This window comes from Osmerus mordax, chromosome 16 (genome assembly GCF_038355195.1).
Source record: "Osmerus mordax isolate fOsmMor3 chromosome 16, fOsmMor3.pri, whole genome shotgun sequence".
Lineage (NCBI taxonomy): Eukaryota > Metazoa > Chordata > Actinopteri > Osmeriformes > Osmeridae > Osmerus > Osmerus mordax.
In genome coordinates, this window is record NC_090065.1 from 9,516,702 (window position 1) to 9,536,254 (window position 19,553).

At 45.2% G+C, this 19,553-nt stretch overlaps 2 protein-coding genes across 6 annotated transcripts; one reads left to right on the top strand and one right to left on the bottom strand.

The window, feature by feature from the left end:
• Positions 1-93: 93 nt before the first annotated feature.
• gtpbp4 (GTP binding protein 4) lies at positions 94-4,811 on the bottom strand. The gene is made up of 17 exons (XM_067252421.1): positions 4,677-4,811; positions 4,166-4,336; positions 3,981-4,084; positions 3,758-3,894; positions 3,577-3,677; positions 3,386-3,478; positions 2,956-3,147; positions 2,748-2,813; positions 2,337-2,426; positions 2,141-2,251; positions 1,956-2,033; positions 1,754-1,805; positions 1,567-1,667; positions 1,240-1,437; positions 1,071-1,136; positions 826-969; positions 94-546 (listed from the first exon to the last, which is right to left on the bottom strand). Exons 1-17 carry the CDS (start codon positions 4,722-4,724, stop codon positions 394-396), a joined length of 1,905 nt encoding a protein of 634 aa, XP_067108522.1. The 5' UTR covers positions 4,725-4,811; the 3' UTR covers positions 94-393.
• A 1,011-nt stretch (positions 4,812-5,822) lies between these two features.
• Positions 5,823-19,335, top strand: larp4b (La ribonucleoprotein 4B). 5 transcript variants are annotated; one of them, XM_067252422.1, is made up of 18 exons: positions 5,823-6,353; positions 8,263-8,396; positions 11,490-11,640; positions 12,228-12,404; positions 12,649-12,727; positions 13,184-13,320; positions 13,587-13,690; positions 14,402-14,512; positions 14,691-14,744; positions 14,905-15,150; positions 15,528-15,631; positions 15,952-16,209; positions 16,437-16,482; positions 16,695-16,859; positions 17,079-17,242; positions 17,423-17,561; positions 17,696-18,383; positions 18,878-19,335. In XM_067252422.1, the coding sequence occupies exons 2-17, from the start codon at positions 8,316-8,318 to the stop codon at positions 18,008-18,010; spliced, it is 2,331 nt and encodes a 776-aa protein (XP_067108523.1). In that variant the 5' UTR covers positions 5,823-6,353; positions 8,263-8,315; the 3' UTR covers positions 18,011-18,383; positions 18,878-19,335. The 5 variants fall into 5 exon arrangements, with proteins under 5 accessions (XP_067108523.1, XP_067108526.1, XP_067108525.1 ...); XM_067252425.1 differs by having other exon boundaries at positions 17,423-17,534; XM_067252424.1 differs by having other exon boundaries at positions 16,458-16,482.
• Positions 19,336-19,553: the final 218 nt, after the last annotated feature.

Below are 19,553 nucleotides of genomic sequence, written 5' to 3' on the forward strand. Positions count from 1 at the left end.
GTTGATCCTCATTCGTAGATGATGGGTTATGTTTGAAATGTACTGCTAAAATGTGTGAGAAGTCTGCAGCTACTTGAAAAACACACAATGAAGCACTGGTTGACAGTACATTTATTCAGGGGCTACTTAAATCATGATACATATTTGTCATGTGATAACTGCAAGTTACACACTTTCATATATATATATATATTTTTTTTACTGTATACAGTCAGTAAAAAAATGACACTTGTGCCACAATGTGTAAATATTAATATGTATTGTGTTGACAGTTTTATATTCCAAATAAGCCATTCAAAAGGACTGTTGAACTGCACCCTGATAAGCCCCCACCCCACCTGCTTAAGTTCCTGCTTCTGACCAACGTCTAGACAAGTAATCAAACAGGCAAGTTTATCTGCGATCATTGGTCCCAGATTTCCTCTTTCCTGAAAATAGATGCTTAGGCTTGAGGTCAAAGACATGTCTGTCCGCCTCTCCCTTCTTCCCCTCGCGATTTATTTCTTTCTGGGAGTGCTTCATCATCTTCTTAGCCTTCCTTGCCATCTGTGGAAGAAATAAGGTTTAGTTTGCAAGGAGGGAATAGCTAAGATTTTAATTGCCTGCAGGTCAAGAGCTTGCAGGTTTAAATCTTCCCTGTACTGTATGTAGCTTTTGACATGACAAGTGTCTGCTAAGAATACCTTACAGATCAAGCCAAAAGTTTCTCAACTGAAATGTCAAGCAAATATTAAAATGTATTTGAAATGCATAAAGAGCACACCTTTGGTACACAAACTGAACACAAGCAATCATGCGCCTCCCAAAGAGATGTACATTGCATACCTTGGCATCACGCACGCCAGACTGGTCGCGAGGGGGACGAGAAGCACTCTGGCTCCGCGTGCGAGAGATGGGGGGTGCAGAGACCTCACGCTTCCTCTTCTGGGTCACACTCCGGGATCTACGAGCCTGCCCTGCGTAGTGACTCTGAAACAACAAAGACGTTTAAATACGTGTGTGTACTCAAAATGAAGTGTGTGTCTGTGCATACTATGTTTTTGTGAAGCAGAGAATCATGAGGAACTTACATCATCCTTATCAGTCATGTCCAGACCAAGATCTCCCATTTCCTTCTCAATAGTCTTTCTGTCAACCTGTGATACAATGCAAATTTCGTCTCAAATTTCGTCTCACAAAACAAGTGAACACGTCATTATAAATCGGCAACAAATAACATTCAAAATACATGCATCGTACCTTTTTGGCCGTCCTGGGCAGTCTGGGGCCGTGCACATCCTTGTCTTTGGAGGCTACAATCTTCAACTTCTTTTTCTCCCTGATCTGTTTGGCCAGCATGCGGATCTCCTGCATCTCCTCGTCTTCGCTCTCCTCGTCAGAATCATACTCCCCAGCCTTCTCCTTCAGCTCCTCCTCCTTCTCCAGCTCCACCAGGTTCTATGGACACATGGAGAGATATGTTTAGTTAACTAGTAGCATGGTTGGTCCTGCAGCTTACTGGGTATTATTTTTCATACAAGACATCAACACCGATGAAAGGTCGAAGACTACTGCCACTGCATTTACCTTCATGATTTCTGGATCAATGTAATCTGCAATGTTGTGACCCTCCCAGATTTCGGGAATGATATCATGTTTCTCGTCTTGGTTCATCAGATCCCAGTATTCTAAGAAACAAAATCACAATAATTTTAGATAACTATACGCAGTACACATGGCAAACATAATCATACGAGTAAACGTGTTTACATACTCTGCAAGTCGAGTACATAGTCATCTCCAAGCTCCATCTCCAGATCCCTCTCCTGTGATAGTAAATAGAAACATGTTATTTAGCAACTTTCTAATTTCACTTTACACTGCAGACAAATGTAGATTTTTTGAGGCAAGATGCAAACAAACTTCACAAAACATTTAGCAGTTGTATTCAAATGTTCTAATGATACCAAACATACCGTTCTGCGTTTGGGAGCATCCACTTCCATTGCTTTCCTTCGGACTGTAGCCCCCTCTGGGATGAAAGGTGGTCTGTCCTACAAATAGAAACAAATAATACCTTAGTGTCTACTGTGACTTCAACTTCAACAGTCAACTGAGTGGACTGAGTACAGAGTGAAATAAATCGCTTCTCAGGGGTTACCTTCTCATCTCTTTTAGCAGGCACAGCCAAATGCAGTCTGTTGAGGACATCATGGACTTTCTTGCCCTTCATTTTGTTGTCAACGCGGTGAGCCAACAGTTTGTCACAAGCCTGTAATTCAAGAAAAAAAAAAAAAACGTTATATTTAAAACATTTCAACATGATGCTAGTTGGTAACCTAAAGTGCAGTGCTCACCTCTGTTTTTACTTGGATCACTCCCTCTTCGGTTAAAGTGCTCGTCTCAATGACAGGAATGCCCTCTGCCAAGATGTCAGCAAAGATTTTCTAGAACATGCAGGAACACTTTTAGAAACAGATCCCATAGAGAAGACAGTGATATCAAAACTACAAATTATTAATTTGTACATTTTGAGGTTCATGTTTAATTGTAACTTGTTTAACTACATGCTCTTATGGTTCTTCCCTTTGGCACTTATTTGATTTTTCACAATGTATGCTTCATGTTTTGGCTACCCGCAATGTTTGGGGCTCTGGTTGTTATGGTTAGTGCACTTTTGTAAAGCTCTCTCTTGGAAGTCGCTTTGGATAAAAGCGTCTGCTAAATGAATAAATGTATATAAAAGACTAGAGTATAGAACCACCAACCTGGTTTTCATCAGACAATTCGCTGATCTTTTTGACATCGCACTTGTTAGCCACAACTAGCAGAGGCTGAAGGAAGCAAGAAAATAACGTTAACATTTAACACAAACAGATCATCTGTACAAATTATGAAAACACAATTGGTTTGAAATGGCAAACCAAGCAGTGAGTTTTTTTTCAAGATCTTGTATTGAACAAATTCCGTTTTAACCTTGTTGGCAAACAGAGGCCTGATGTTGTTGAACAGCTCCAGCTGCTGCTCCAGGGTTTGACCACACTGCTCTGACGGGTCCATGATGTAGAGCACGGCAGCACGCAGGTGGGCCAGGGCGGTGATGGCCTGCATCTCAATGGTGTTCCTCTCCTCCAATGGGTGATCCAGGATCCCAGGGGTGTCCACCACCTACAGTCACAGGATGGAATTGAAAGTTACAGTTTGAAACGTTTCATGTCAACGTTTTGATTGATGTTGACAGACATCTCCGTGATGCATTCTGAATATACGGAGGTGGCGTGGGTGTTTATCCACTCACGGGTAGTTATCAATCATAAATAGAACACATTTGATAACATGAAGACATTCAGATTTTACTGTGGTGTGGTTATGGATGGCTAGGGAGTTTAGGCTGAATCTGTCTTACCTGCCAGCGAAGGTACTTGTAGTCCATATGTCCAACAAACAGGGACTTGGTGGTGAAAGCATAGGGCTGGACATCTACATCAGCTCTGGTGACCTAAGGGACATATTTCATGTGATCATTGATGCACAAGTCTTAAAACACATTGCTGTTCCTTGTTTAAACAAAAGGTCTGTCAGAATAGGTCTATGTACCTTGTTGATGAAACTGGACTTTCCCACATTGGGATAACCACAGAGCAGCAGAGTTCGTGTGTTGGGATCGATTGAGGGCAAACGAGAAAGATGCTGGCGTACTGTGAAGACAAGCATAAGCAAATATAAAACACCACATCACACAGTGTATTTATGAATTGTGTAGTTAGTAGTAATGTACCTTGCTCTAGATATTCCAAGCTTTGCTTCTGTCGTTTCAGAATGGTGCACATGCGACCCAGAGCCGCTCTCTTCAGTTGCTTACACCGGTACAGAGAATCTCCATACTTCATGAGACGAACATAATCTTTAGCAACACTGCAATAATAATCAAAATTGTCTATTCCAACCCCATTTAGAACACACATAAACCTGTCCAGGTGTACAATAGATAAAATGCTTACTTGTCAATCAAATTCTTGGCAATGTTTATTTGTCCCAACGCCAGCTTGTAATGGTCTTTGTCATACAAGACATTCATCAAATCAGCATAGAATGGATGGATATCCTGCAGGAGAGACAGCAATATTTGATTTAGTATTCTGAGTATTTTGAGTGATAATATTGAAGAATGAATCTCAGTACTTACGTCCAACTTGGGGAAGTCTGTAAGGATCTGACTTAGTCTGTCATGGTAGCTTTGCTGGGTGAATTTCACTTTGCGCATGTAAAAATGTCTGATACGGTGGATTGCGTAATGTTTGTGGACTACTGTCGGTGTCTTCCTTTGAGTTTTGGATAAAGTGATGTCGATGAAGTCCTGAAAGGAAAACGGGGCAGAAGCGTAAACATGCAAATGTAAACATCTCTTCGAACACACTTTACAAATATACATTCACCTATTCACAATAATATACTGGGTTTGTTTTATATTTGTAAATTTATGTCGTTGAGCAAGCGGTTTAAAACCCATGAAAAATGACTGACAAGTCATTTTGAGGTTTAACTGGCCTCACTGCGGAACACGTGTCTCCATGCGAACACATTCTTTTACGATTCACGCCATGTTTTTGCGTGTTAAGTAGCTAACAGCGGCAAAACAAACAAAATAGTCAGTTGAACATTCATTTGTAAGAACCTTTATATGTTTATATAATTACCTTTGATGTGGGGACCACCATAATCTTCTTAAAATTGTAAAGTGCCATTTTTGCAGAACACGACGGTCCGCTGACGGCACGGGAAAGGACGGAACTCTCGGAAGGAGTGCTGTTAACAAGAGGGACTCGTGAGAGGAAAGTCTAGAGCCTTTTTTAATCTGCCCCCCAGAGTTGTAGTCGGATATTGCACCTACAGTACAAAATGAGACAGATTATGAAAACAGAATGACACACTCTAAAGCACAAACCATGTTGTTTGTCTACTTTTTCCCTTTGCACGGCAGGACAACACCCTGATATTATATAGGCCTACCTCGAAACAATTTTTCCAACCATTTTAAATTGTCCTTCACTTTGGTTGTCACTTCACTCGATATAACGTAATTACTTTTGTTTGATGTGGTCTTTGTGGAGGAGCCTACTACATGGTAAATGCCTAGGGTGACAGTGAAGAACTGATTTATTAGGCGAATTGGGAATTACATTATTAAAACACATTTGATTTAGAACGCCAGGGGTGCTCCAGCACTTTAAGCACTGCCCATACAATGCCCTACCCCCATGATCCACACCCACCGACGATCACGAGTGGATCCTTGTGCCTGCTGTGAGCGGAGACCAACCAACCAACGAGCCTGTTTATTGTTGTAGGAGGCGGGAGTTAGTAGTTTGTGGGTAAGTACGTTTTGACAACCACAAACAGCCGCCATACAGACTCGGTGGGTGGGGGAGTTCGTTAAATTGGTTTGCTCTTTAATTCAAATGTTTATATACACGTAATCCATTTAATGGATTGAGATTCAGAACATACACAAATAAGCGAATCCGTGAATCGAACAAAGTCTTAAATCAAATCACTGATATTATATCCTTAATTATAGTAAATAAAAAAAGATCTCTAAACAGATTAAGATTTCATTTGTGACTATTATTTTTCATATATGCTCATCCAAGCACACTTCAGGGCATTTACCCAAAATACGGATATGGTAAAATCTGTCTATAACGACTAAAGAGAAATAGCCTGGCACAACAACAGCTCCTCCCTGACAGTTTAGCTGCCTGCGGACCTTGGCGTTCAAAGCGTGTGAACCCTGTGTGACAGCTTGGAGCTCGATGGTCACTGCGCTCGAAAGGGAAAGGAAACAGCTAGCTAGCTATTTCTCCATTCCAAAATCCACACTGGTACCTCGAAGGATCCAGCTTTTTTCCTAGCTAGCCAACGAGCGAATGCAAATCGAACATTTCTATCATTTTGCGCTCTTGGATTACGTTTCATATAGCTTTTCATCTTTTAAACGAATTATCTCCGTTTGTTAAAATTCGAAGGAAAAGATTGATTTGGCCTGATTGAAAAAGCAAGTGCAAAGTTGTACGCTAGCTAAATGTGAGCGGATTTGCTAACTGGCTTCCGTTACTGTAAGTGAAACGTTGTTTTGGAGTATCGTAGTCGTTCTTCCATCCTTGCCAGCAGATACTGTCGCTTGTTCATCGAGTAGCTACAGACTAGCTCGCTAGTTAGCTAGCTAACGTTTACGTGCTCGCGCCGTTAGCCTGCTAGCTAAATACCTTGCGTATTCAGTTTGGAAGTCGATTCAAGCGAGGCCTTGCCATCATTACTACTCCCTACCAACACCAACACCAGTTTTTGCATTGCCGTGCAGCGATAGTTGACAGGTGAGTAAACGCCCACGGAAACCTCTAGGTAGCACTACTTAACTATATAGCATTAGCATTTAACTTCCTTACTAGTTACTTGCTCTCTAATTTGTATAACGTTAGCAGTAGATATGATAATCCATTGAGATTATTTTCAAATAGCTTGTAGCTGGCTAACTAAATTACGTTAAGAAGCTGTTTTTAGCAAATACTAGCTAGCTTAGCTAACTCTAGCCGCCTGCAGGTAGCTAGTTTGGTTAGCAGAACAACATAAGCGTCTTGCTAACAATTTGAGCAAACGCTATCTCGCTTGTTATATTAGTCATTGCCCGACACAACAAGCCGATGGAACTTAAGATGGATAGCGACTAAACGTAAGTAAACGTAGCTAACCAACGGTTAGCTGGTTTGAACAAAAACGGCTTTAACATCGACTTCATGCTAGAGAAACGAGGGGTTGGAACGCTAGCTAACCATGGCATTGCAGAATGATGGGGGGTTGGGGAATCCGCGAAATCACGCAGGAGGTCGCCATCTTTCATTGAATGGATATGATGATGATGCGGCCCTAAAACTTTATTTTGCTAACTTGTCAGCATCACCACGACTCACGAGTTGCAAAACCATCGTCATTAATTTGAATGTCTAGGAAACAGTTAAACGGTAACACTTTTGACTGACCAGCTAGAAAACTGTAAATATCATATCTGCCATTTGTCTTCAAACATGAGACTTGTGTGTCAGGGAGACTTCTAGGTAGGGAACCACTCATGGCGTGGCCAGTGTCTGCCAGAAACTAGATACCTGCGCCGTATGACGCTTTCTTGAATTTAGATGGACTAGGTTTTTAAGTCTGTAAAACGAGATTGCCAAGTACATTCTAGTGTTGGGATGGCATACAATCGTTATTCAACTTTGGAAAACATAGTTGTTTTCGCTGAAAGATCGACTGCACCTGACTCGTTTTATAGAGCTCATGCAGTGGACGCATGAAGTGTGCGGGATCACTGATTTGTCCAATGAGCACACCACATAAAGTACACGCCCCATAAACACCTGAACCATATCATTTCCTGACAACTCTCGCTTTCAGTCAGCAAGATAGCAACATGCATGTTGATGCAAATATTGTCCATTTCATAGAACTTGACAGGGCAGAGTTTACAATTTGCGATTCATACATTTGATTTATTAACTTGTACAGTGTGATGTCTTTAGTTGCCCACAGAAACAACAAGAATGCAAAATGTAAATTAAGTCTAATTTTGGGATGCTGCTGCTGCTTGAATGTGTAAACTTCTGTGTAAAAAGAGTTAATTATTTTCTTTCATGTTTTGCTGTCATGTTATAATCTAATATGTATGTAAGTAAGAGATAATCTAATTGTAATTAACTAATGTTGATGAGTTTAGTTTGAGTTAGTTTCATATCAGTAAATTGTTGTTCATAATCCATTGAATTACCCAAAAGTGTATCAAAATGTGTCTGCACTTGTTTCTGTTACATCTATGTTTGATAGACTGAAATGGGTGTTTTCCTATATAAATGGTATGTAAGCACACACTCCATCAGTATTTAGTATGTAGATCAAAGGTCGTAAGCTTTACAGCCATGCCATTCTTTTTCTGCTTTGTATGCAAACAAAATGAGAGCCCATGTCAGAGACAGGCATTTGATTGTTTGGGGATTACCACTTCTTTACAAATGAGACCTAACTGGATAGAAAAGGGATGTTTTCAAATGTGCTTGGTACATTCATTTTCTCTTGTGGACAGCCTGCATGTTTTTCTCATCCAAGATGACTGGAATTAAAGCAAGATATTCCAATGCCTTAAGTATTTGGTGGAGGCCTGCTTTATGAGCTTCCTTGTTTCAGGAAGTGTCAGTTTCAACTGAATCAAAAGTTTTATTTTTTTTATGCCCACAGCTAACTTGGTGACAAAGAGACTTCTCCCTGAGGAGCCAAGAAGTAGACGGCTCATGACTTCTGACCAGGATACAAAAGTTGTAGCTGAACCACAGGTGCAGCAAGTACAAGAAGCAAAAGAGAGCTCCCATTTGGTAGGTACCCACATCTGTGTCTGGGCTGGGCTCGGCTGTGGGCTTTTAACCCCTAACTGCTTCAGAGGATGTCGTGGAACTTTTATTTATTTCAGTATTTAAAACAAATCTGTATTTGAACATGCTGAGTGTGTAGCAGCAGGATGCAAAGGTTTCAACATGTATTCCAGCTTCTGGATTTCCTCAAATTAGCATCAGCCGCCTTGCTGGAAGAACCTGTGAGGGACTAGAATTATTCAATCTAAAACTCTCAACAATTACATACATGACTAGGTTAGTGTATCACAGCATTGTAGTATTATGAGTTTTTCTTATGAGTTTTTCTTGTTTACCTGCAAGCGTGAAGGCTGGATTGAAGTCTCTATAGACTCACTCCACTCACTTAATCAATAGAATGTGGTTTCTGGTCACTGGTTTCCAGAGACACAGAAAGCTGTGGACGTCTGATTGACAGGAACACATGGACTGCTTCTAAGGTCCCAAATTGAAACTGTCTACTGAAGGCTTGGCTATGGGGTTGTTGGTGTGACTCCTCATGTCAACTGAGCAGTGTTTTCCTTGCCAGGTTAGACTATAGCAGACTCAAACCGATTTTTCTGAAATTGAGTTAGAAAATTGGCCTGTTGCATGGTACTTTTACAAATAGGTTTATGGAGTCTGGAAGAATGTTATGGAAATTGTATTGAATAAGTGGATTGCAAAAAAAGGAAAATATTGTATCCTTACAAGTTCCAAAATGAGGAAGTGGAAAGACATTGCTAATGCCTTTTTCCAGTGTTATTTACACATGCACAAATCAGAATCAAAATTGGTGGCAGGACAAAAACTGATTGGGGCATGTGTCTTCATCCAGGGACTTGCAGAGCTAATTGTTGGAACATTTTAATTAAATATTTATCCCTACCATGTGCATGTTAACTTGGGGACTATCGTGCAAGTCCCATTCTATATCCGGTGGCTCTCTACACTACACCATATGCTACATGCTTATGCACATGAACATTCATTGCTTATGACCTATTTATAGCTCTGTTCCAATCTGATCTGCACACACATCAAAGCAGGAAGTAGAAAACGTCCTAGATGAATGTTGAACCAATGTTGCCTTTTATTAGTTGAAGCAGCCCATCATACCAGGAGCCTGTCTCAATATCATGCTGGATCTTGTAATGTGCTGTCCAAGTATCCCTGCAGCCTCGTTAAAGGGCAAGTAGACTAGGCCTACAGATAAATGTTGCTGTATAGACAAAGCATTTTTCCCTGATTCATTTGAATCCTGTGTACTCAGCAGAACGCAAATGACTCGCCTCCTCCCGTCCATTTAAAGGCCACAAGTAGCACTCTTATCATTTTTTTTCCTGAGACTCTTGTCTGTCCATCCTTGTCTATAAACGCCTCTCCTATCAGACAAAGCCAGCAACAATTCGTCCTGGGTTGCACCTCAGTGACAATAACTTTTGCTCCATCTCTAGTTTACCCATCAATCATATCCTCCTCTCATAAAATCCATTCTCATCAGGCACTGGGAAAGGTAAAGTTTACTCCCCTAGCCCCCCCCCCATCACCACCACCATAAACACACATACACAGAGGCTCCAGGTTTTTCTTCCTCCCCCTTTTGATTCCGAAAAGGTCAAGCGGACCCGAAACGCTCCCGAGCATTGGACACGGCTAGTGATGTCAGTCCCCCGTTTCTATAGCAGCCAGGTCAGACTCAAGTGGGAGGGCATTACACTTGCGCATGACTGGATTATTGGGCTCATGTCCTCGGCCTCAGTGGGCTTGTTTTTGAGGTACCGTTTTGTCTGCGCGCGTGCGTGCGAGTGAGTGAATGCTTGACCGCTCTGAGCCCAGGGAGCTTGTGATACAGCGTGTATGAAATAGGACCCAGGGACCTGGCTGGAAGATGCGTCTCTTGCCAGTTCATCAGTGTACTGCATTAAACCCTTATTTTCCAATAAGGTCCCCCCCTCCTTCTGCCCACTACTGAGAATCTGTTAGTCTAACATCAGAATTAATTAGCGAGGCCCACCGAGCACAGGCTTGTGAAACGAGGGGCAAAGTAGGCTCCCCTCGTTACCTGCTCCGCAGACGGCCTCTCGCGGCTCGAGTGACGGTTAACACGCCGCCGCCGTTCCCCGGCGATGACGTGGGCTGTGACTCCGAGGGGCAGCCGCGGTGGAACGTGGAGGGCTGCTGAGTGGGAAGGCTGGGGCCAGTCGGCGGAGGCCACGTCAGGCTGGAGGGGGTGGGGGGTGTTGAGCGTCAGCCTCCTCGCATTGTTTATTCCCTGACAACCTGCCGCTCCTGGCAGCGCCTCGTCAGCCAGACCCAGTTTGACAGCCCAGACGGAGCGTGCCGGCTGCGGCCTCCATCGAGGGCCGACCCTGAGAGAGGTGACGAGGGGAGGGGGGGGGGGTCATTCTGAGCAGACTTAGGGGGACTGCTCACACCACTCGGCTAGGACCCCAGGGGGTAAACCTGTTGGATTTCGGGACACCTCCGCGTGACGACCCAGGGCGAACGAGCGCAGATGGGAAGTGTTGGAGCCTCCTGTCTCCGCCAGCGGAGAGCATGGCCTGCGTTGTGCCTCGAGACTATGAAGACACACTGGCTCTTACAGCAACCCCTCCGCTACAGACGTTTAGCCTGTGAGACGTGCGTGTCGGATTGGCAGAATAATTTTTCGTTTGCTCCTTTAAGTAGCCCTGCACCTCGCTCCAGCCTGAAGCAGAGGGCTGTCATGACTGTTGACGGTGATCTCAGGGTTGAGGTGTTGCATATCAGGTGGTAAAACATACTCATGACAAACGGCACAGCTTACTGGTCATTTTCTTATTTAATTTGATCATTTTGGTGATGTGTTCTTGATGTGTATGGTAGTTGGTCTTCATTTGGACCCAGAGAAATAATACTTGTATGATGTGCCACCTAATGAACAAAATCCCCAAATGCCAGTAATCTTCACTTGTCATGAGGACGTTTCCTGACATGATGATTGGCTCCTTAGTAGATCAATCTCTCCCTGATTATACAGGTTCTATGCAGAACAGTAATGTCATTATGTGTTCTCTCTCTCCAAAACCTCCACAGGAATCCAACAAGGTTTCTGACCTAAACCCCAATGCGAAAGCATGGGCCAGCCACATGCTTAACCTGGACACCACTGGGCCTGCAGATACAACCCCATCTCTCCAGCCATGGAAGGAAGGCTGCGATGGCTCTGCTGACCCCGGTCCAGAAGGTCAGCCATTTCAGGAAGAGGATAGAAATAGTCCACCGACCGTGTGGCTGCACGCTGTCACCACAGCACCACCGGTTGAATCATTCATACTCAATTTAGTCCGGGCTATGAATATTCCCCGACACCTATCACCGCTCCTCAAATGGGGATAATCACTCATTGTAATGTGTGGTCTCCATCTGTTGAGTTCTGACAAAATTGAAGTAAACCAGCATGCAGTGGTGACAATACAAATTCTCAATTAGACTTAAAAAACAGTCAAATTAAATACAAAAAATGTTTTAAAATATATTTTGGAATTGCACCAAAGGACACTACTGGCCCAGTCACATTATATATTGTAGGCTTTGGTATGTGTGTTATTCCTTCACTTCAAGCAGTAACATTGACAAAATGGAAACAGATATCCATTACAATATTAATTAGTACACCAATTAGGCTTTGTAAATATTTGTCGGGCAAATCTTGGACAAAATATACAGAACAGTCTATTTAATCCATAGTTTACCCTCTAAAACTACCCACTGAATTTCAACGGTGCAAAATACACAGCCGTGTCTTAATACCCTGTAAATGTGGCTGTCCAGGCTATGAAGCGACTGAAGACAAGGTGTACGAGGAGCCACTACTAGCCCAGCCAGATGAGCCTCCGCCAGTCCCAGTGATGCTGGCTGAGCCTGCCCAGATGGCAGCCGTCACGCTGGAGGGTTCTGACCCGGCGTACCCCGAGTACCCAGAGGCTGGACAAGACTCCACCCATACAGGTGGGGTCATTCATCACAAGAGCAAACCCTTGGACGACACACAACACCTTTTTCTGTCTTAACGCACCTCCCCACGCGTCTCACAAATCGAAAAGGGTCTTTACAACGACCACATTTTGTGCTGAACCCAAAGCTAGATTGTAGTTTCAAATTGAGTTGATTCTACTTAAACATGGCGTGCTTCTAGAACAATTCCCTGTGATGAAGGGGATTGAGTGTAATAATAGCTGTGGTCTGTCAGCAGTGGTGGAGCCCCAGCAGGAGAACCCCCAGGAGGACCTGAGGGAGCACCTGAAGAAGACTCTAGAATTCTGTCTCTCCCGGTGAGCACCAGCATCTCATAGTGTCATGGCAACGCATGCTTGACTGACAAACTAAGCTGTAGCAGTGACAACAACAATTGAATTTGAGACACAGAGCTGACACAGTGACCACAGAGGGGAAAAATATAGCGTAAACATTTTTTTTTATTCAAATAGGATATTTCTATGGTGGCTTTCCAGACACTCAAAAATATGAAATTGTCTTATTTTGTTACTTATTTGTTGGCGATAGTAATCAAGCACCGCCTATGCTGGAATGCTCTGACGCATGCGCTGTGACGCTGCCCAACCGACGCACACTCATTAGTTGTGTGTGTGTGTGTGTGTTGGCTCTTTGTGGGTGGGAGGCGTGCTCCAAATGAAAGCTTTACTTCATGCTGTCAAGAATTCCGTGGTGGGTGCTGTTGGGTGGGACCATGCAGGGAGTAACGTATGGCTTCCTCCCTCGGGCTGCAGGGAGAATCTGGCCAGCGACATGTACCTCATCTCTCAGATGGACAGCGACCAGTACGTGCCAATCATGACGGTAGCCAACCTCGACCATGTCAAGAAACTCAGCACGGACATGGACCTCATTGTCGACATTTTGCGATGTAAGTGGTAGGCCTTAACACGGATGTCATTCAGTGCATTGTCTGTTATATAATATATATATTTTTTTAATAAAATAATTGTATTTAATGCCATTGTTTAGTGTTTGCCGGCCTACCTAATAGATATGGTGTTCACATTGTTTGTGCTTGTCCTTTCAATTGCAATTACAGATGGGTTTTGATTCTGTGCCTTATTTGTTAGTGATCTTGTTCTGGGTGACGTAGTCATACATGCATGGAACTGATGTGTTTGATGTGGTCCTCAGCGCTGCCCTTGGTCCAGGTGGATGAGAAGGGGGAGAAAGTGCGGCCCAACCAGAACCGCTGCATCGTCATCCTCAGAGAGGTCTCAGAGAGCACCCCCATCCAGGTCTGGTCCAGGCTGCTTCACTGGGGTTAAGGGACGGGGTTCAGAAGGGACCTGGGGTATCTAGTGTCATGTCGGAGAGTTGGCAAAGTAGGAAGATCTCACCTCCTACACTGAGTACTGCACAGGATCTTATTAATCTGCCTATGATTTGTTGGTTTGACTTGTGATGGCTTGAATCCTTGTCATCATACATCAGAGAAGTTCTTGTCCCGATCTGTTGTTTGTCTTAACAAATGCAGTGGGAGGTTGTGCAAGGGTAGTCAACCTACCAATCTACCATCATTCCAGTGACAGACATTTAGCCTGCCAGTTAGTAGTCTCCTGAGTCTGACGTCAGATAGCCCACTATGCTCTGCTAGACTGTTTACTGATCCAGGCTAGTGAATGGAGACCCCAGCTAGCATTCCTCTGTATCCGGTCGATCTCTGTGGTCAACATACCAGAGCCCGTTTAACGTTTGCCGCACCACCTACGCAGGCTCATAATTTATTTGGAGGTGTCAACCTTTAGGGAGTTATCACAGAGAGTTTCTGTATCGTTTTGTTGTTCCAGAAAGTCAATACTTTGTTTGAAGGAGGAAGATTTAGGGACCTTAAAAAAACACTTAGCAAAGGAATAAAAACAATGAAAGCAGTGTATCGGATACAGTTCGAAAAGTTCTCACAATCATTATTAAATGTGTAAATGTTTTTTCCCCCCCTTGTTTTTCAGGAGGTTGAAGCTCTTTTCAAAGGAGATAACTTGCCTAAATTTGTCAATTGTGAATTTGCTTACAACGACAACTGGTTCATCACTTTCGAATCGGAAGCAGATGCACAGCAGGTAAGGGCTCTTCTGGGATGCGACACCACACACACACGATCAGGGGGTTAAGCTGTACAAAGCTGGTCATGGGATCAGACCAACTTCAGCTTTAATGTCTTTATGTATTTATTTGACACCTAAACAAGGTTTTATGCATGTATTATGTGAACAAATACATCTTCTCCCCTTCCTACAGGCATATCAGTATCTTCGTGAAGAAGTGAAGACCTTCCAAGGGAAGCCTATTAAGGTAGGATGTCTCCTATTTTGATAAGCTATCAGTTTGTCTGATGTTAATTCACATTGAAGTGACCAAATAACCTAAATGAACTCAACTCCTGTATGTAAATAGTTTATTTTTATTTTTATACGTATTCTTACAATACATGTGTGCATATGATCCCCACAAGGCACGCATAAAGGCAAAGGCAATCGCCATCAACACTTTCATGCCAAAGAATGGCTACCGACCGGTGGAGGTGAACCCATACGCCCAGCAGCAGCAGCAGCAGCAACAGCAGCAACAGCAGCAGCAGCAACGCTACACCTCCTACTACATCCCACCGGTGTACAGTCCTCAGCAGCAGTTCCCCCTCTACAGCCTCATCACCCCCCAGGCCTGGTCAGCCACACACAGCTTCATCGACCCAGCACTGGTGAGACGCTGGCGCACGTTCACATTTCGCTCTCGATGAGGGGCTCCACCTGAAGTGGTGCCGCTGGCCCGAGCTAGCATGTGCCGCGGGAGAGCTAAAGCATGCTAGCGCGTGTCAGCGCGTGTTAGCGTGTGTTAGCGCGTGTTAGCGCGTGTTAGCGCGCGTTAGCGCGTGTTAGCGCGTGTTAGCGCGTGTTAGAGCGTGTTAGAGCGTGTTAGTGCGTCTGGGCCTCTGGCACTGGCTGGGCTGTGGAGGGTGTGGTTATGGCTAACGATGCACGGCTCGTCCTGCATGTCATTATTTCAAGCACAGGCGTATTGACGCAGTGGTGCTTCATAAGGAACTATTTTGTTCACTTTCTTTCCTGCATTTGACAGGTTACGCCATTTCACAACACCCAATTCATCAACGGATTTACATCCCACGGTTTTAAACCAGCTACATCTCCACTTACAGTCAGGCACTACTCTCCCAGGAACAGGTAGGTGTAAGCTTCGTCCAGTGTTGTTGATGTAAATGTAACTGTCTTGGCTTATTTATTATATATAATACAGTTATATTGTACTGTACATAATGATATAATCAAATATTTCAAACAAGCAAACAAACAAATAATCCTCCTTCATATTGATCAAATCAAAATGTATTTGTATAGATGTTTTTACAAGCAATGTCAGGGCGTTACATACGCCCATAGAACTGCCCCTCAACCAACCTAAACCCTCAAGGAAGACAAGGAAAACCTCCCAGCTTGCTTTCTTTGAAACCTTTTTCCAACAATCAACTCTTGTTATTTTCTAGGAATCACAGTAAACCTCACCTGAGGCCCCCCCTCCCAACGGCCGACCGCGGCACCGGGCTCCTGGACAGCCCCGCCATCTTCAACTTCCCCAGCGACCGCATCATCAACGGGGTGCGCAGCCCCCAGACACGGCTGGCCCCGGGCCAGCCCCGGACCAGGTTACCCTCCACCGTGGCCTTCCCACGGAGGGACGTGGGCACGGGCCGCGTGGCCGAGCCCATCACCACCGACTACTCCCTCAGCATGGGGCGTGGAAGGTAAATGTAGCCATGGAAACGTCCTCCGCGGAAGCGTTTGCAAGCGAGGGCCGCAGTCCTGTGGTTAACAGCTGCTCTAGTCGAATGGGGTTTGTAAAAATCTGGCTTGGAGAATTTTGATTGAAATGCGATTTGATTATGCCACCGAGAAGAACTACGTAAGGATAAGTCATGAACAATCAAAGAAAATTATGTACGTGAATTAAGGGATGTTCTCTTTCTTAAAGGAAAAATATTTCTGGTTATAGGAAAAAGAGGGACGACAAGTTTACAGTAAGTACCATTTATGTTATTTGCGTAGACTAGGATGTTCCCCCCCTCCCCCATATTTTAAAAAGGGCACTTAGTTTCACTGGTGCAATATGCCGAAGCACTGTGACATGGATCCAATTACAACTGTGCTGGGGCTTGAACACTGTGGCTGGTGTGGGCGGTGTGTTCCTCAAGCGGATAGTGCTGACTTTGTGCTTGCTGCCGTCACGTAGAGAGTGGCCCCCCAGTCGCCTCCTCCTCAGAAGCCCCCGTCACCGAGCTTCGAGCTGGGGCTCTCCAGCTTCCCCCCGCTGCCTGGAGCGGCTGGACACCTCAAGACGGATGACGCCTTTGACAACAGACTGGCCAGCATGGTCGTAGGAACCACCAAGGAACGGGTTAGTACCTGTATTAAGGGCCTTCATTTTCTTTTTGAAAAAATAACCATCATGTTTTTTGGTTTTATATTTATCTGGATTATTATTGTATATTTTTAAGTTATAAATAAACAAACACAAGGCCCCATCTCCACACTTGCATGTTGACCCATCCATTTCAAGCCTTAGTATGAGCCTAAATCTGGATTTTTTTTTCTCCCTCTTTCTACCTTGATGTAGAATGTAAGCGTTGACGCCAGTGCTGCGAGTCCCCTCCCGTCTGGAGGTCCCAAGGAGGCCCTGCGGACGGTCACATCACCCCTGCCCACCAGCTTCCAGCCTGCCCCGGCCCCTGCCTCGGTGGCCACCCCTCTCACTGGCCCTGCCTCTACACACCCGACAGAGTGAGGAGCCCAGATGGTTTCACCATGTTCACCTTTACACACACACACACACACACACAGTTTGAGTTCAAATCATTTTGCCATAGACAACCTTTTTAACATTCCTCAACTTAAACATATTAATGTGTCTCCGGGAAGGAAAATGTATATTTACATCTGTATGTGTGTGTGTTTTCTCAGGGAGGTGAAGCTTCCGGAGGTGAAGCAGAAGGAGGTGCTGGTGTCTGTGGAGCGGGTCACAGCCACCTTGTCCACTGCTAGCAAATCTGTTCAAGTCAACGGGGCTGCTACAGTGAGTCAAGCTTTACTAGCCAGCAAAGTACGAGCATTTCTTCAAACCTTCAAACATTTCCACGGTCTTAAGATCCCTCAACGGAATATCCTTGTGTTGTTTCCGCATATCATCTGTCGACTCTGATATCAAAACCGACGTCGTCTGTGTGTTTCTCTCAGGAACTCCGGAAGCCCTCCTACGCCGAGATCTGCCAGAGGATCAAAGACGGCCCCACACTACAGCCCCCGAAGGAGGCCAAGCCAGCCAGCGCTCCCCTCGCCAGCGAGGAGAGGAAGTGCCCTGATGCCACCCCAGGAGACAGGGGGGAGCCCAAGGGCAGAGAGACATACCCCTCCAAGGCCGCTGGCACTGCCACTCCTGGACGAGCCCCCCGGGAGGTCAGGAGACCGGCGGGCCGATGGTCCTCGCCACCCCCCCATGCAGGGAAGGCCCCCAACAAAGATCTCAACACCCCCCCAAAGTCCCCGCAGTAGGAGCCACTGCATTGAAGTATTTGAAAACCACAAAACCGTGAGGAGAAAAGAAGAAAATGTCAGGGCTATTCAGTACTTATCCCAAAATCACCCGTCACAGCGTAGAGGACGCCTCTCTGGTTCAGGGCTTGCAGACAAAAGCACTTTAGTGTGCACGTAGAGCACTGTTCATCCTTTTGACCTTTTTATTTATTTTGTTTGGGTTTTTAATTTGATTTTGACTTCTTTTTTTTTCTTTCTTTTCTTCCAAAATGTTAGCGTTACTTTGGTGTCAATCTGTAATCTTACTGTTGTAGAGAGGACTGGGATTGGTGCGTATGTCCTAACTGCCTTCCAGGATAGTATTGTGAGAGTAGAGTGCTGACCGCAGAAGGCTGTCCTGTGGAGGGGGAGGATGGTGGGGACAGGCAGGCTGTCCTGTGGAGGGGGAGGATGGTGGGGACAGGCAGGCTGTCCTGTGGAGGGGGAGGATGGTGGGGACAGGCAGGCTGTCCTGTGGAGGGGGAGGATGGTGGGGACAGGCAGGCTGTCCTGTGGAGGGGGAGGATGGTGGGGACAGGCAGGCTGTCCTGTGGAGGGGGAGGATGGTGGGGACAGGCAGGCTGTCCTGTGGAGGGGGAGGATGGTGGGGACAGGCAGGCTGTCCTGTGGAGGGGGAGGATGGTGGGGACAGGCAGGCTGTCCTGTGGAGGGGGAGGATGGTGGGGACAGGCAGGCTGTCCTGTGGAGGGGGAGGATGGTGGGGACAGGCAGGCTGTCCTGTGGAGGGGGAGGATGGTGGGGACAGGCAGGCTGTCCTGTGGAGGGGGAGGATGGTGGGGACAGGCAGGCTGTCCTGTGGAGGGGGAGGATGGTGGGGACAGGCAGGCTGTCCTGTGGAGGGGGAGGATGGTGGGGACAGGCAGGCTGTCCTGTGGGGTGCAACCGTTTTCCGTTGTATGTCAGGCTTAAGTTCCTCTGACGTGATCTGAGTGCAGGATGAAATCTGCCGAACACGACGAGTTTTTACATATTTGCGTTCGTATGCAACGACTCCCATCTCTATTTACAGACTTATTTGTAATCAACTTACAACGTACCGTTTTGTGTGATTATTGGGAGTTACTTTACACTAGATGACCTTTTTGCCAACATGGAACTCTTTTCATCTCATTAGAACAACAGCATATTAAGTTAGGGTTTGTTTTGGATACTGGTTTGATAGTCGGTACTAGTAACTACTACATTTGGTTGTTGCATGCTGGTGGTTTCGAGAGCGCCTTAGCATTTTTCTATCTGATCACTGATATGGTAAAGAATCACATTGTCTTTAGTCCCAGCAGTAGCCCCCCCCCCCCCCCCCCCCCCCGGCATCTGAAAAGCACATCACTAGTTGGGCCTGGTAACAAGGTGTGTGATCAGGGTCAGAGGAAGTCTGCATCTGTTCAGCTCTCAGAGCTAATGGTCATCACCGTGTCAGTGGGAATCTCTACCCCCTCTTTGTGTCTTTTCTCACTTGCGGAGAAGAAAAGCATTGAAATGGCTAGATTTGCAGGCACATGGA